General features: G+C 34.2%; 2 protein-coding genes across 9 annotated transcripts in view; both read left to right on the forward strand.

Moving 5' to 3' along the window:
* The window catches only part of LOC119637275 (glutathione hydrolase 1 proenzyme), a 35737-nt gene extending 25918 nt beyond the window's left edge, over positions 1-9819 (forward strand). For all 7 annotated transcript variants that reach the window (XM_038033181.1, XM_038033185.1, XM_038033183.1 and 4 more), the window contains 8 exons: positions 3377-3523; positions 3588-3691; positions 4270-4681; positions 7794-8207; positions 8270-8720; positions 8787-8977; positions 9042-9399; positions 9481-9819. In XM_038033181.1, the coding sequence (XP_037889109.1) occupies positions 3377-3523; positions 3588-3691; positions 4270-4681; positions 7794-8207; positions 8270-8720; positions 8787-8977; positions 9042-9399; positions 9481-9627 (2224 nt within the window). In that variant the 3' untranslated portion in view covers positions 9628-9819. The remainder of the gene's footprint in view (positions 1-3376; positions 3524-3587; positions 3692-4269; positions 4682-7793; positions 8208-8269; positions 8721-8786; positions 8978-9041; positions 9400-9480) is intronic.
* Positions 9820-11385: 1566 nt separating this feature from the next.
* On the forward strand, positions 11386-15058 carry LOC119637277 (glutathione hydrolase 1 proenzyme). Of its 2 annotated transcripts, none has more exons than XM_038033189.1 (5): positions 11386-12766; positions 12832-12988; positions 13061-13916; positions 13981-14177; positions 14244-15058. In XM_038033189.1, exons 1-5 carry the CDS (start codon positions 12706-12708, stop codon positions 14749-14751), a joined length of 1779 nt encoding a protein of 592 aa, XP_037889117.1. In that variant the 5' UTR covers positions 11386-12705; the 3' UTR covers positions 14752-15058. The 2 variants fall into 2 exon arrangements, with proteins under 2 accessions (XP_037889117.1, XP_037889118.1); XM_038033190.1 differs by having other exon boundaries at positions 12835-12988.
* The last annotated feature ends 1130 nt before the right edge of the window (positions 15059-16188 follow it).

Genomic DNA, 16188 nt, shown 5'->3' on the forward strand with positions numbered 1-16188 from the left:
TGAATTTTTATTGTTCTAAGCTTTGCTAACTTGTAGACTTTTTCACCAAAGACTTATCTCATTGGACATGGGTTTGAAGACTTCCACCGTTTTCCTGATTGCCTGAACATTTTTGTTTGTGTTGTTGCAATATTGCAGACAACAAAGAATATCAACAAATTGAACTTTTCATCGAATATTGGATGTACAATCGGAACACTTCTCTCACACCCTTCGCTTTGCCGCACGTTATACACACAGGGCGACCGCAAAGGCCACATGCCAATTAAATCTCTTTCACAAGATGTCATCGTTCGATAACTTGGCCAATTTAAACGAACGCAATTTAGTCTTAGATGATATAATGTAATCTTGAATGAGTTCTAAATATGAAGTAAGCGTTATTCCAGCTTTAATTGATACATTTTTGCAACTGGAAATTCGAAAAATGCTGCTAAAATGCTGCGATATAACCTTAAGTCGATAAATAATCCGAAATCATGGATGCAAACTCAAAAAGCGATATAACCATAAAATAATTAAACAAAAAGATCTTAAGCATGTTGAAAATGATTAATCACTGCTTTCCGGTTTACTGGTTATTGCGGTCCTAACACGCAGTCGATTAAGACTGCTTAGCAATTTTACTTAAATGTACGCAACTAAAAGTCACAGAGATTATTTTAAATTTATTTTTAAGGAAATTTCCAACAGTTTGGTTATAAACTGTATACTCATGTGAGAAAGTAAAACCTCTTTCATGTAAACGCATACAAAGAAAAAAGAAAATTTACGATATAATAGAGTCAACACTAAGCATATGTAGGTTCTGCCTACTTTATGTTTTCATATGAATATGTTCTTTATATATTCACATACTTCCTTTGACATAATTACAAAATATATATATAAAAAAATCTGATTATTTCCAATTTTTCTTTTTTACATTTTCAATTTTTTCTCTCTTATTATAGTTGCAGTACTTGAAAGCGAAGGTGTACTGATTTCGCTATTGCGTCTATTACGTCAAGACAGAGATAGGCATTAATAATTTTTATATAGTTCTATGTAACATTCATTATCGGCAACATTTCGACCTTCAGTTAGCCATGCGAATGGCGATCGGTCGGCCTATTCTATCGCGGTGGCTGTAAACAAAAAAAAAAAATGCAAAAAAATAAATAAAACAATAAAAATTGAAGCAATGTAAACTACATAGCATACCTATTAAAGTAATATTTACATCAAACAACTTAGATAGCTGCAATTAAAAAACGCACTCAACCATGTTCATGCGTTTACTTCAGATGACGGGCACTCAAGATTCACTGTTAGGCGAAAAAAACCTTCTTCCTTGTTACGTTTTTTCCCCCCATTTTACTCTCGTATGAATTGACCCACTTGCCAATACTTGCGAAATGTCCTCATTTTCTATATAACCCAGGAACAGTTGTCACAATTTCTATTGCAATGCATACACAGACAGATATTCAAACATGCACAAATACATATGCAGATATGCACTCCTATTAAGCATTCATTTGCATACAGACTTGCGTCGACTTGATGAAGTTTCATATGTTGTAAGCTTTGTAAACGGCTTTGTTAGTGCTAACTGTCATCTCATTGCCTTCGTTATTTACTAATATAAGTGGGTGTGTGTATCGTTTGTAAAATGCCTGTCTGTGAAGTAAATGAATAAAACAATTGTTGCAATATTGTAAATGTATTTATTATATGTATATGGCCTAAGAGAGAAGTGAGCTGCCATTATTACATATACAGACAAAATAGTAGGAATTTATGGGCAATACATTGCTTTCATAATTGAAAAAGTGAACAGTATCGATTATTTAGCCACGGAAGCTTCTGACAACGCATCAGATTATGCATCTACTTACAAACATCGATTTCCATTTATAAAGAAGTTAATTACAAAAAAAAAAACTCTCTTAAGGGGAAAAGCCCTAGATCTGGAGCTAATGCGCTAAATGCCTTAAACACTAAACAAATAATCGCCTCTCGCGTCAATTTAATTATTTTATATCGTATTATTTTCGAAAGAAATTAGATATGGTTTGGGGTCCAATTCAAAGCTCATTCACTAGACCCTTTCCACTATAGTACCATCAATATATTAATTAGATGATCCAATTGTTTTATACAATGTAGTACCACATTTGGCTGGTGGCCAATCTCACATCATTTATAATGAAGTATTCAAGATTTTGAAAAGGCGACGGACGCATTCCTACTATAATTTTTGTTTTCTATTTGAGATTGTCTTTCTAACCGTTGGCTTTAGTGTAAGAATAGAACGAGAAAAATTTATTTCGTCCGCTGCCAAGAGATTGATCAATTGATATATGATAATCATATTAAAGCAGGTCAGATATCTTTGGTGGTTTAACGTAGGTACACTACCTTGATGGCTTAACCCCACGGTGCCCGATGACACACGGATTAATTTTGCGTATACGGCACCCTCCAGAGAGCTATGCAATTCCAATAAGCTAGGAGCGTAACCTACGCTGGACAAAAAAGATATGTTTATTGTGTGTGGCTCAATAAGTCCACTCTGGACAGTGTTGAGGCCTATCATAACCACAAATTTACTGCATGTACTACTCTATGACTAAGCAGCAGGCTACGAAATATGGATATGTTAAAACAGAATAGAGCATTAACCGCAACGTAATGTCAAAAGGCAATAAAGAGACAAAAACTTGGCACACATTTGAAAAGAAAAGTCACATAGCTAATTGGAAGGTTGATCTGCTAAAGCGCTGAAATTATCATTATATTTTAAAATCAAGAATATTTCCTAAAATAATGTAACACTAAGGAAGTCGACAATCGTGATTGAATAAAAATTAGTTTATAATGTTACTCTCACCACCCCTACCTTATATACTAATACAGATTCAAGTTTCATTGGATTTGGCAACTCTAGAAATAACACTAACTGCTCTTTACGCAACAACAACAAGAGCAATAACGAGACTAAAAATGCCGACAATACAAACATTGAGTTCGGTCGCCTCGTAACACAGACGTACCGCTCTACGTCTAGGTGTACTCACACATCCACCCACCCACAATTACAGACAGGGATACACATAGCTTCTATTATTTACTTGTGCTTGTGTTTCAGGTGTATGTTGTTCGTTAAATATGTTTCAATTGCATTTCATGAATAGTTTGTATTTAGATGCCGACGCTTATGGTAGTGGTTGTGATTTAATTTCTTTAGTATTTAAGTATATTTAAAACAGAAAAGAGAAGAACAAATAATTTAAAAAATTTTTTTTTTTTTTTTTTTTTTTTTTTTTTCTTCATCATTATTAAAGCATGGTTTTAGGAGAAAATATTTAATTTTCTTACTTTTAATTCATAGAAATACTGATGGCTTAAAAATGGTCCACAGCAATGATGATGCGATGAATAAAATTCCTTTAAAATCCGTAACAGATGATGAAGAGAAAAATGGTGGTGAATTTATACAAGATACAGCCACCGCCGAAGAGGCGAGACGAGAAGAAAGGTAGATTATAGACTGTACACTTAAGGTTCAAAATATCTCATTTATTGTCATATTATTATTTTAGGCGGGTTAAGTTATTGCATTGGATGAAAAAATTTACCATTGGCATTATTTGCTTCATTGGTATAGCTTTGTTTTGTTATGTGATTATCAGTTTATGTTTTAGCGGTAAGTTGAATAAATAAAATCCGGCATGAAAAAAAAAAAAAAAAAAAAAAAAAATATACCCGAAAATCCTTTTAGATATAAGTATAAAGAAATTATAAAAAAAATTTTCTCGCAAAACAAAAAAAAAAATTTTATTAAATATATTTCGTTTTTTTTTTTTTTTTCTTCTTTTTTCTTTCCCCTCATTTTCTATTATTATGGTTCGCTTAATGCTTTTTGGTAAAAAATCAAATTAAACTGAATAAAATTTGATTTTTTTCAATTTCCTTTCTTGTTGATACATATATGTATATATATATATATTTTTTTTTATCTTTCTGCGGTGCTTGGCTGTTTTCCATTCTCTTGCAATTTCTTTATAGATTGGCCCAAATCAACAGGCACAACATCATCTACAGTAACAAAAACAACAACAAAATCGACAACAACAAACACAAGCACTAGCACAAACTCAAACATCACCACAATCACTACACCCCAGAATTATAAGCAAAGCCCCCCTACAATAGTCACTTTAACCACTGAGCCTCCTAGTTTTAGTTTACCCTTATCCTTTAATTCTACTCTTTTATCGTCAGATGATGGCAGCGAGCAGGCGGCGTCTGCGTCAACAAGTTCACTACAAAGCGGCGGCAATATCAACAACAATGCGAGCAATATTATAAACAGTACATTGGTCGCCGCGGTAACTGATTTAAGTCATAATAACAATGAGTCAACCTCCGATACCCAATCTACGTCACCCACCACAACAAGCATTTCAACATCATCCGGCGGCGAAGCAACGCCATCAATCTCCTCGTCGGCGACTACAATAGTATCAGAAACAGAAATCGGCAGTGATACATTGACATCATCTTCCCCATCATCGCCTGCCACTATCACCCTCAAAGACATTCCAATAACTGACGAGCATTACATCTCTAAATTGGGCGTATATCAAAATGCTGCTGTCTGTTCGGATAGGCATATCTGCAGTAAAATTGGCAGGTAAGTAAATAAGTCAGTAAGTAAGTCTGTCATCTAACATAATAGACGTAACTGACAGACAATGTTAATATTATTAAATTACCGAATTAGTAGAGTTTAGTATACAGATTTTATAAAATTTGAGAAAATTATCGCATAATGTTGCAATTTTCATATTCAATACAATTCGAATCGTATTAAAATTTTTGCTTTGCTTAGCATTTACAACATTAAATATAAACAATGGAAGAATATATATATATATATATATACAAGGCACCGTTATAAATGGGGTCTTCTTAAGTCTATTTAATAATTCTTTTAGACTCTGAAGAGTATGAGCAAAAAGCTACCCCTAATAAACGCAACTTATTTTTTAAGCTGTTATTTATAAGTATTTAATAATGATTCCTTAAAAAATCTAACTTTCATTTTTTATTTCGATTTATGCGAATAGCGATTATCTTTCGGTTTCTACAACTTTATCCACGCTTTCCGTTTAAGCATGTTGATGCATTTTCCTTTTTCGTAACGTTTTAATATAAACACGAGAAATATTGCGTGCATTGATAATCAATGCATTGATAGCCTAAACACTCGTTCTCTTCCACTCCGTGATTGTTGTGGAAGACCCAATGATGATTAGAATGTGGTAAAAGCCTTATTAAAAATCCAATGCTACTCTCTAGGGAGCGAAGGACCCTACCCCCTCAGAGCGAAGTTAAAGCAATCAAAATTGTTGAAATTGAATCGTCTGTCCGTGTGATATTTGGTTATGTATTCAGTTTACAGGTCGCAATTTTGGAGATATTGTTATTAAGGTTGGTAATTGATGTGCTTTGGCTAAAGGACAAATGGCTGAATCGGACCGCTTCTGCGACCGCTCCCGATGTGGCGCAATTTATTATATGAAAAAAATTGCAATTTTCAAAATTTCTTGATCGACATCACATTGCTGTGAAATACTTTGAATTCTACGGTGCAATATTTTGAATTCCCTCCCATATGACCCATACTAAGAAAACTCTATCTTTATGTAGTAAATATGTCTAATTTTCAATACTCCTTATTGAAAATTAATCCAGAATAGTAACTTGAAATAGAAGGTAAGCGGGCGCAATCTTAACCATATAGATGGATACTAAGACCTTTAGAAAAAAGTTTAATTTTAACATTTTATGATGAAAATTGCTCTATAGTAGCAAGTCAGCAAAAAAAATGAACCTTAGGGAATTTGGTTCACAAAAGTTTTTTTTTTTAGACACCATCGTTTACTGGGCTTATCATGAAAGGCAAGCCCTTATATGGCAAGAAAGTCCCCTTTGTACTTTTTTATTACGGAAATAGGTGAAAAATAATGAAATTTTTAGGAAGCAAATTAAGTTTACCAAATTGGAGTCACGTCATGTAATATTCTCGGCATCCTAAAATATGCGGTCTTTCATGAAAAATATGCCTTCACACAAAAATAATTTATAATTTTCAATGTATTATCAGCAACAAGAGGAGAGAAAAACGGTATAAAGTATGTAAAGATCGACCCTGCTCAACTATAATATTCTTTCTTGTTTTGTTCTCATTTCTTTTCATGTTGCAAGTTCAGTATTCCTCTTTTTCCCAGTTATTACAACTACTTACTTACTTCAACTTAACGGAACCTTAATTTACACAACGCAGACAATCTACAAAAAAGGCATCATGAGATCATATAACTCAGAGAGTCAATTGTTAAAAAGTTCGTTGTCATACTTCAAGGTCTCACAGTAGTACCAAAAGTCGTTAGTATTTCATTTCATGTTTCGCGACAGCCAATATTCGCCAGGAAGATTTCAGTCTATTTTTAATTAGCGAACTGTAATCTCCTATAGGCACGCGGCCACAAATTAGAACATTTAACAGATTCATATAATGACGTTTCAAAATAAAACTTTATACGAGAATTACCAAGTAGGAAAGAATGGCACGACCTCAATCATTTGGCAGCAATTTGTGTCCTCGAAATAAAACACATCGATTTACCAAATATCACCAAGATATCTTAAAAATTGCGATTTGTGCCTTGAACACAAAAAAAAACAGCCAGACAGATGGACAGACAAGCTTAAATCAATTCAGATTCACTTTCTTAATAAAAGATGCGTCTATCCCAAGTCTTTCTATACGTTGTATACATCCGCACAAACAGTAGTTTGCCCCTGTAGCACAAATGCTATAGGCAAAAAGAAAATGTGCAGCCAATGGTTCAAATCGAGTAATTAATGTTAGTAGCATTTCGTATCAACCGTTTCACTAGACACTTCTTGTTCCATCAAACATAAATTATCATCTTCCTCCCGAAGCGATTCAGTCTCACAGTCCGCAGATGTGGATAGTCATTTTTAGATTTGGAATTTTCAAGACAGATCCACATCATTTCATCTCCAGCTACGAAACGAAACCCAATATTTTCATTATTAGTAAAAGTATATTCGCGTTCCGATGTATGGTAATGTTACGCTTAGCTAATGTTGACAGATGTCAAACCTAGGAAAACAATATGGCTTTCGACGTGTTCGTTCTCTGTACACAGCAGCTAAAGTCATCCATCAGCAGATTCCGGTTTCATATTTGCGTGCCCGGTATACATCACCTTACGTTGCAGGTGAAGCTTTTCGCCTATTGCGAACAAATCACATCAATGCAATTAAGGATTGAAAAGTCTTGAGAAATATTTGCTATTAGTTTTACGTTAGCTTCTGTTATGGATTACAAGGTGAAGCTGATTACACCTATTTTATGTCTTGATCTGTGGTAATTACATGTACATAAGCCAACTTTCAACTTCCGATTTAAATTTTTGCGGCAGCGGCCAACAGACAAAAAGATAGATGTATTGACCGGTGAACAGCCACCGCTAAAACAGCTCACAATGTTACCTTGACTGAGGCTACACGTATAGCTTTCGATACCTTGGAAGCGCATCTTGAGGTAGTGTAAACGTGCAACGACACGTAACATATTTATGGGATGTAGGACAATCATCGTTCAGTAAAGAAGATTATATGATAGAATAAGAACCAACGTTGGCCTTGGAATTAAGAGCAAACGATTAATTAATTATGTATAACAAATGTTTTTAATTTGTTGTCTTCAGTCACATATTACAGATGGACGGATCTGTGGTAGATGCGACAATAGCCGCTATGCTATGTAATGGTATCACGACCCTGCACAGTATGGGAATTGGTGGTGGAATGCTTATGAACATTTATATCAAAGAACGTCAACAGGCTTTCTCGGTGGATGCCCGCGAAGTGGCACCGTACGCAGCATCGCAGGATATGTTTAACGATAAAAAGAATGTATCCGAATATGGGGCTTTAGTCATAGCGGTACCCGGTGAAATAAAGGGTTATCATCGAGCCCATGAGAAGTTTGGCAAATTACCCTGGAAGAAACTTGTCGAACCGTCTATAAAACTTTGCCGAGAAGGTTTTTATATGAATAAACATATGATGCGATCGGCAAAACACCGGTTAAATATCATTAAAGAGAATGAAATATTGAGGTAAATTATATGAAAAGTAAAAAAGATAAAAGAATATTAAAAGAAATTTTATTGAATTTTAGAAAAATGTTATTTAATGAAACCGCAGACGAGATCCATCCTTTAGGTACAAAATTACAGCCACTGAAAGAGTTATGCAAAACGTATGAATTATTAGCTGAAAACGGTCCATTAGATTTCTATAATGGCACCTTAGCTAAAATGGTTGCAGATGATTTAGAAGATTTAGGCAGTATAGTTACTTCAGACGATTTGGAATCCTATAGAGCAGATATGGTGAGCTCGATAACGATGCAGTTGGGCAATGATATTTTGTATGCGGTACCACCGATAAGCAGTGGCACTATAGTCGCCAATATTTTAAGCATTCTTGAAGGTTTTAATTTTACCCGAAATGATTTAAGAGATGGACAACACGAAGCCTACACCATACATCGCATGGTCGAGGCAATGAAATTTAGTTTCGCCAAGCGTTGGGAACTCGGCGATGTACGATTCAATGATGTTAGAGAGGTAAATGCAATTTATTATATAAAGAAGTAAATGCACTTGACGTTATAATTACATATATATATATAGTTGGTAAGTCGTTTAACTAATCCGGAAACGGGTATGCAAATGCGGGCTTTGATTAGCAACTCATCGGTGCTGAAAAACGTTTACGAATATGGTGCTCAGTTTTCGGGTGAGGATGACGCGGGTACAAGCCATTTGTCAGTATTGGCACCGAATGGCGATGCGGTTTCAGTCACCAGTTCAATTAATGAATAGTAAATCTTTAAATTATCAAATAATGTAAATTATATTAACGTGAATTATTAAATTTTGTAATAGTTTTGGTTCTGTTCATGTGGGCAGACGTACGGGCATTTTGTTTAATAGCGGCATGTTGGATTTTTCAGTGCCAGATCGTAAAGATATTTTTGATTTACCAGCATCGCCCACCAATTTTATAGATCCTCAGAAACGGCCCATGTCTTCGATGTCCCCAATGATTTTAACTGACGACGCGGGTAACGTGCGTATGATTATAGGAGCTGCAGGTGGGTCCAAAATCATATCAGCCATTGTGGAAGTAATGGCTCGCGTATTATGGTTTAACCAAGATATCAAAGAAGCGATTGACGCGCCTCGTTTTCATCATCAACTAGTTCCGAATATTTTGCAATATGAAGAGAATCGCTTTAGTGAAGTATGTAGCTTACGCACAATCATTTCACAAAATTATTACATTAAAAGTATTACTTATTTATTTTCTTATCATTGTTAAAAGGAACTGCTTAATTTATTGCAAAATAAAGGACATAAAGTTGAACAGTATGTTGGCATTGGTTCAGTGGTTTGTGGTATTGTACGCAACGAAACAGCAATTTACGCAAATGCTGATTTTCGTAAGCAGGGCGGTACCGCTGGATTTTAAGTCCTTCAATTCATGTCAACTGAAAATTAAACCAAAAATGTAAAGTTTTACACAAACTCAATTATCTAAATGTGCTTTACGTAAAATAATTCATTATATAATATATCAAAAGCATCTCAAGGCTTTCTTTTTACAAAACATTTCTTAAAACACATTTTCTTAACGTAATCAATCTTCTTAAAAGTCCAAAAAGTATTAATTAATCTAAATGCAAAGTCCGAAATCCATAAGGTATACCAAAATTTTTAAAGATATTTTAAAATAAATAAAAAAAAAAAAAAAAAAAAAACCAAAAAACAAAAGAAAAAAAAATGGAAGAAAAACTCAAAGAACTTTCAACTTTTTGCTAAATGTATACATATGCACCTACATACATACATACATATATACATACATACATACATATATTTATTGTAATTAATATAAAATTATTTTTAATTTAATATAAAACTTTTTTACAAATTTTCTTCTAAACGTGTAGCTTTTTTTACAACGATTTTTATACCCGTCAGTTTCTCATACGCAGTCTATGTAATTATTTGAAATTTTTTTGTTTTTCCCGCTTTACCATTTTCACATACTTTTTATAATCCTCGTTCGAAGTAATACGTTATCACATACAAGTTTCGATATTAGTTATATAAATCATTGAAATATATATTTATAAGTAAATGTATGCAATCACTGATATACACGCCTTTATTTGATAAATATTTTTTATTGATCGCATCAATAAACTTGTATTTGAAATATTTTGAAATTTATATTCTAAAGCTTGCTAACTAATACCTAACAGAAACGAATGTGACCGATTTGTATTCTTAGCTTTTGTCTATGTATATCGTAGATAAACGGATCTCGTATAACCTTTTTCCAATTACTTCTTCTATGTATCTCAGCATGTACTTGACACTAATGGTCAAGTGCGTGGGAATAAAACAGAAATTCGAAAAATAGCTTTCTAGAATCAGAAAACAAGTCTTGCATAGACACCTTCTCCTCCAATTCGTTCAGTTTTTTGTGTGTACAGGGTATATTAAGTTTGTGTGGGCGTATATAACATAAACCGGACGATTCTGAATGATTTTCTGAATTAAGCTAAGCTTATCTGTCCGTCTAATATCTGTTCAAGGTACAGGTCGAAATTTTCCGAATTTTTTAAAAATAATGATGAATTTTGGTACAATAACGTGGGTTGACCAAAGGATCAAAGCTATTGAAAATGGTTTCGGTCGGTCCGACTTTTCGATAAGTACTCATATAACGTCCTATTTCGAGCAGTCGTTATATGCCAAAAAATTGCAATTTTCAAAAATGGTCGACAAAAGTCGCCGATTAATAGTATTTCGATAATCTATTTGGTATGAACATTTTGGTTCGGCTATAGCAATGTTTTGAACCATCTCTGTCGTCTGATGCCGGTGGACATATCTAACAGTTTAACATTAGCATTACATTAAACTTTTCTCCTCATAAATTGAGCCTGTCACGGAATGCACTGACTGCTGCACTATCTTCCTGGAACCACGTTTGCTCCAAATCGTCCAATATATTCTATTGACAGTAACTGCGTTACCATTTTTGTATTTGAAAGCTGACATATCCAAACCGTAACCGCTATAAGCGTCATTTAATCAAATATTAGCTTCCTCCCAAACCTCTAAAACGTAGCCCAAATTACATTGCGTTATTATACCCCACACCACTTGTGGTACAAGGATACATTAACTTTGCATAGATGTATACGACAGCCGAAAATGCTCGAGATAGACTCACCTTTTGTTATATACATATTAATTCAGGAAGTGATTCTAAGCTTGTCTGTCTGTCTACATGTTTCGAATTTTGAGTACAATATGGTTTGACCCAGAGGAAACGCTATTGGCAATGGTTCGGGTGGGACTCTTTTTATTAATCACTTTCAATATAACGGCTCACTTTGAAATGTCGTTGTATGAATAACCGTGTTAAGGGAAGTTATGTGGGAAATTTAATGGTTGTCTGTGGCCCACCACGACATTTTTATTTGTTTGTTCAATAAATTTAAATAGTTTCTACACATGTTCCCACCATACAGTTTTCCGTAATGATTTGCGGAAAAACGCTAAGTGTATATGACAACTTTTGGAGGAATTAAAAGAAGAAGAAAACGAAAAAGACTCTTCCCATAAGTTATTTTAATATTAGTAACCTTATTTAATAATCATACAGCTTCAATGTGAGTTATTGCTGAAAGCTTAATCGAAATCCAAACGTGTCATCGGTATTGATTACAAAAGAAAAATTAAGTCTGAGACAGCCTTGCGATCCTAACTGTCCCAGTTTATTAGTGGTAACAAGCTAAATTTGATAGTTTGATTCAGTATTTTATAATAGTAATTAAGCTGAAGAGATGCAGGAGGCAGAGGAAGTTTATTTTGAAAAAATTTTGTTATTTCGGATATTCATGAAAGTGACCGGGCATTCATTCATGAAAAGTTTGATAACATTGTGATTACATCATTTAAGGAGCAGTGATCTAATTGAATTGGCAGAAACAGATCGAGTGATTTAAAGGTTTGGTTTTTGGAACAGTATAGAAAGGAGGAAGAGAAAAGACCTCTGGTCTATGAAATTAGCTTGACTTTGTCGAGTCGCGTTTTATATAGATCGAAAATCAGGTCAGCAACCCAAAAATTGCCTACAGAAAAACGAATAATAACTTGGCCGTTAAACAGATTATCAGTGTGACATAAAGTTAGAGCACATGATATTGTTTTGACTATAACTTGGAAGAGACATTCAAAAGGCCTTTCGTTTTAACTGAAAATTGTTCTAATATTTTTATTCCGTCTTTACTTATATTCTCCTTGAGGTAATAAAATATTGAAACCGTTTCGTATTACCGCGTACAATATTTGAAAGCGTCTTAAAGCCATTAATTATACCATGTGATTTTAAGTGAGCTTCGAGCTTTTATGCGAATGATTATTATTGACGTGAGCAGCGCATGCCTACTTTTCGACAATCAAAGGATAATAGAAGCAATCTATTGAAAACATGAATAATATTAAATAACATAAACAAAATCTTCAAAATATGTGGTTAAGATTTCTAACGAGTTTATTTTTAGCCTATGGGTTATACCATTGGTATCAAAGTGAGTGAGCAAAGCAATTGTTTATATAATTTCGTTTTTATCTGAATTAAGAAATACCTCAATAGAAGATAACCAAGAAGAGACTGCAAGTCGTCAATATAATAGAGAGAGACTCATACCACCAAATGTGGAAATACCTCAACCACCATCCCGATCTACTTTACATATTTATCAGAAGGCGGCCGTATGCTCTGATCAAAGTGCTTGCAGTAATATAGGAAGGTAACTAATTAATATTTAATTAATAATTTATTAAGCTTTTAAATGTGGTAAAATGCATATCCAATCGAACAGTGTCCTTATGCAACAAGGCGGTAATGCCATCGATGCAGCCATTGGTTCCTTACTATGTAATGGTCTGTTAACTATGCAAAGCATGGGCTTAGGAGGCGGTATACTAATAACATTTTATTCATATGAAAAACGTAAGGCCGTCAGCATAATCGGAAGAGAACGAGCTTCTATGAATGTTAAGCTAAATGATATAACTAAATTGGAGAATGCTTCAATGTTGGCTCGTTCACCACTAGCTATAGGGGTCCCCGGTGAAGTGGCCGCTTACCATGAGGCCCATAGCCGTTACGGAACCTTAGCTTGGTATTATATTGTGAAACCTTGTCTAGATCTATGCCATGTGGGTTATTATCTCACACATCATCAGCACGATGCCTTATTTCTAAACGAACAAATGATACGACAAGATAAATTATTAAGTCGAATGTTTGTAGATCCTTCCAATAATAATTTTTATCGAATTGGTCAGCACATTAAAATACCAAAAGTATTATGCAATACTTTGAAAATTCTAGCCGAAGAAGGACCGAGTAGTTTTTATAATGGGACATTATCTTATCGCATTACAGAAGATTTAGAAGCCATGGGTTCACCAATAACAAAAGCCGATCTTCAATCTTATAAAGCTAAAGTTCGAGATGCTATAACTGTGGACTTGGATAATGTAACAATACATTTGCCGCCATCTCCCGGCAGTGGGCATGTTATGGCTTTTATAATGAATATTTTAGGAAATTTTAAAGATGAATTTAGCCGTTCTTCTGAACTAAGATCTTTGGACATGCATCGTCTAATAGAAGCTTTTAAATTTGGATTTGTTAAACGTTGGGAATATGATGTGGAAATGGATGAAATGGTAATTTATTAAAATAAATCACAAAATTCTAAGCTTCAGGAGCTTGAGGGTCATTCACTTCCAGGTACTCTACAATCTGACATCAGCTCATTATGCGAAATCATTTGCTGAGCGTATAAACGATTTGCAAACTTTTGATGATATTAAATTTTACGGAGCTAACGTGGATCTTATGGCTAAGACTGATTATGGTACGGCCCAATTAAGTCTATTAGGTCCCAATGGCGATGCTGTCTCTGCGACGAGCTCTTTAAATTTCTAGTAAGTTTCAGTTCAATATCGGTTCTCTTTTACCTTTGTATTCTTATATTCTATTATTTGTTCCAGTTTTGGAAGTGGCCGCATGGGTTCTCGTACAGGCATACTTTATAATAATGCTATGTCCGATTTTAGTGTAGATAAATTCGAAAACTATTTTGACTTACCAAATGTTCCCGAATGTAATCGAATTAAACCGGGCACCCAGCCGACATCCTCGATGACACCATTAATAGTTACCGATCGTCACACTGGCGATGTACGTTTGGTGCTTGGCGCAGCTGGCGGTACTCGCATAATATCCACATTAATAGAAATACTTGTACGTATATTATGGTTAAATCAAACTATTAAACAAGCCATAGATGCGCCTCGTTTCCACCATCAATTATTGCCTAACGTTGTACAGTATGAATACGGTATGTTGCATCAGGACATCGACTTCTTAGAATCCACAGGTCATAAAACAGAACGTATACGACGCACAAATACCGCAGCATGTGGCATAGAACGAGTTAAGGGATTTGTGTTAGCCAATGCTGATTACCGTAAGGAAGGTGGAGTAGATGGATTTTAAACTAATTCCTAACGGGGCCGATAAACAATATATGAAATAAGTTATTAGATATTCAAATAAATTTCTTGTATGTTTTCTTTCCGCTTCTCTCTTTGAAAGAATTTATATTAAAAGGTAAGATTCGATATCATCACGGCATCATGTTATTTTCCCAATGTTTCGTTCACTTTCACCCATCAAAACTGCACTGTGAAAAAGCTAGTAAAGACCCATTAAGTATCAAATCCAGTTAACCCATCCGGACCAACGTGTAGAGAATAAAAACAAAATAAAAAGGGATTGCGAGAGAGGTTTTATAGGTGCAATACATCTTATAGACTCGCTGTTATGAACCCGTTTATAAGTCAACATACGGGGAGTAGGTAGCATATTATGATCGTACAAAGATCCTTAAAACACTAATCCACTTTTCGCAAGGACAATAGATTTACCGCTGTCAATATCGTCGGCCATGTGATACGTTTCCATCACTACCGCTAATAACAAGGTATCAAAATTTTTATGAAACAGTTGGCCCGCATATTTAATGTATAATAATTTTCATAGCCCTCTCTTGTCTGTTATCAAAATTCGATAAATCGCGTTCAAAAAAAGTGATCAATAATATACGACATTAAAATTTGTAATTCCCTTCTATTTGATTGGTGCAAATTCCTTTCAAGCAAAATGTTAATGTTATCCGTTAACTCAGCGTTGAATTCAATGCGTAATGTTTGTAGATAAGACTTCTTTTTCGTAAATAGTTTCCTTACTCAATTCGTTTTGTTTATTGATATCAGCTAAAAGAAACTTGATTTTACACTTTGTAGTTAATACCTACAACATTATCAGAAGATGATACCCTTCCGTTTAAAAAAGAAAATACAAAACATATATATATTTTTTAATCCGTTCAGGTCTTATTGCCATTTTAATATATGTATATATATATATCTATATGTATATATATATATAATGATAAAGCGGAATATTCATGGATCTACAAGGTGTCGTGTATTAGCTGTAGAGCTGCTAAAATGGAATGAACCTGTTGGTGCAGGTGTCTGCTAACCTCAATTCACCAAATTGAACGATATATTGTTGCAAAAAAGGCAATTCATGTGCAAATATTAAGAAATGGAAAGTGATGAGATACGAGGTCAGAAGTAATAAGCAGTAACCGAATTCAAAAGGAGAAAACAGTATCGAAATATCAGTGGAAGTCGCCGGCATCCAATTATCTGAAAAGGTAGTCAATGTTGAGCCGTGAGGAGAGGTGAACGCTGCCGAATTGTCGAGAAATCTAGTAAATACTCGTTATGCAAAAAACATAATCAGCAGCGGTGGCTGTCTATTTTTTAAATCCGCTAAAATATATCTATTAGGTGCTTGCATGTAATTTAATCATTTTTTTACTTGAAAAAAGGACTTATTGAGAAAAATTGGTGTAATTATATT

This window comes from Glossina fuscipes, unplaced genomic scaffold, assembly GCF_014805625.2.
Source record: "Glossina fuscipes isolate IAEA_lab_2018 unplaced genomic scaffold, Yale_Gfus_2 59, whole genome shotgun sequence".
In the NCBI taxonomy this organism is placed as follows: domain Eukaryota; kingdom Metazoa; phylum Arthropoda; class Insecta; order Diptera; family Glossinidae; genus Glossina; species Glossina fuscipes.

Excerpts from the sequence above, each read along its gene's own strand:
- LOC119637277 (XM_038033189.1), top strand. The coding sequence starts at position 12,706 with ATGTGGTTAAGATTTCTAACGAGTTTATTTTTAGCCTATGGGTTATAC. Across the intron at positions 12,767-12,831 it reads GTTATACCATTGGTATCAAA|AAGATAACCAAGAAGAGACT; the intron begins GTGAGTGAGCAA and ends ATACCTCAATAG. Across the intron at positions 14,178-14,243 it reads ACGAGCTCTTTAAATTTCTA|TTTTGGAAGTGGCCGCATGG; the intron begins GTAAGTTTCAGT and ends TATTTGTTCCAG.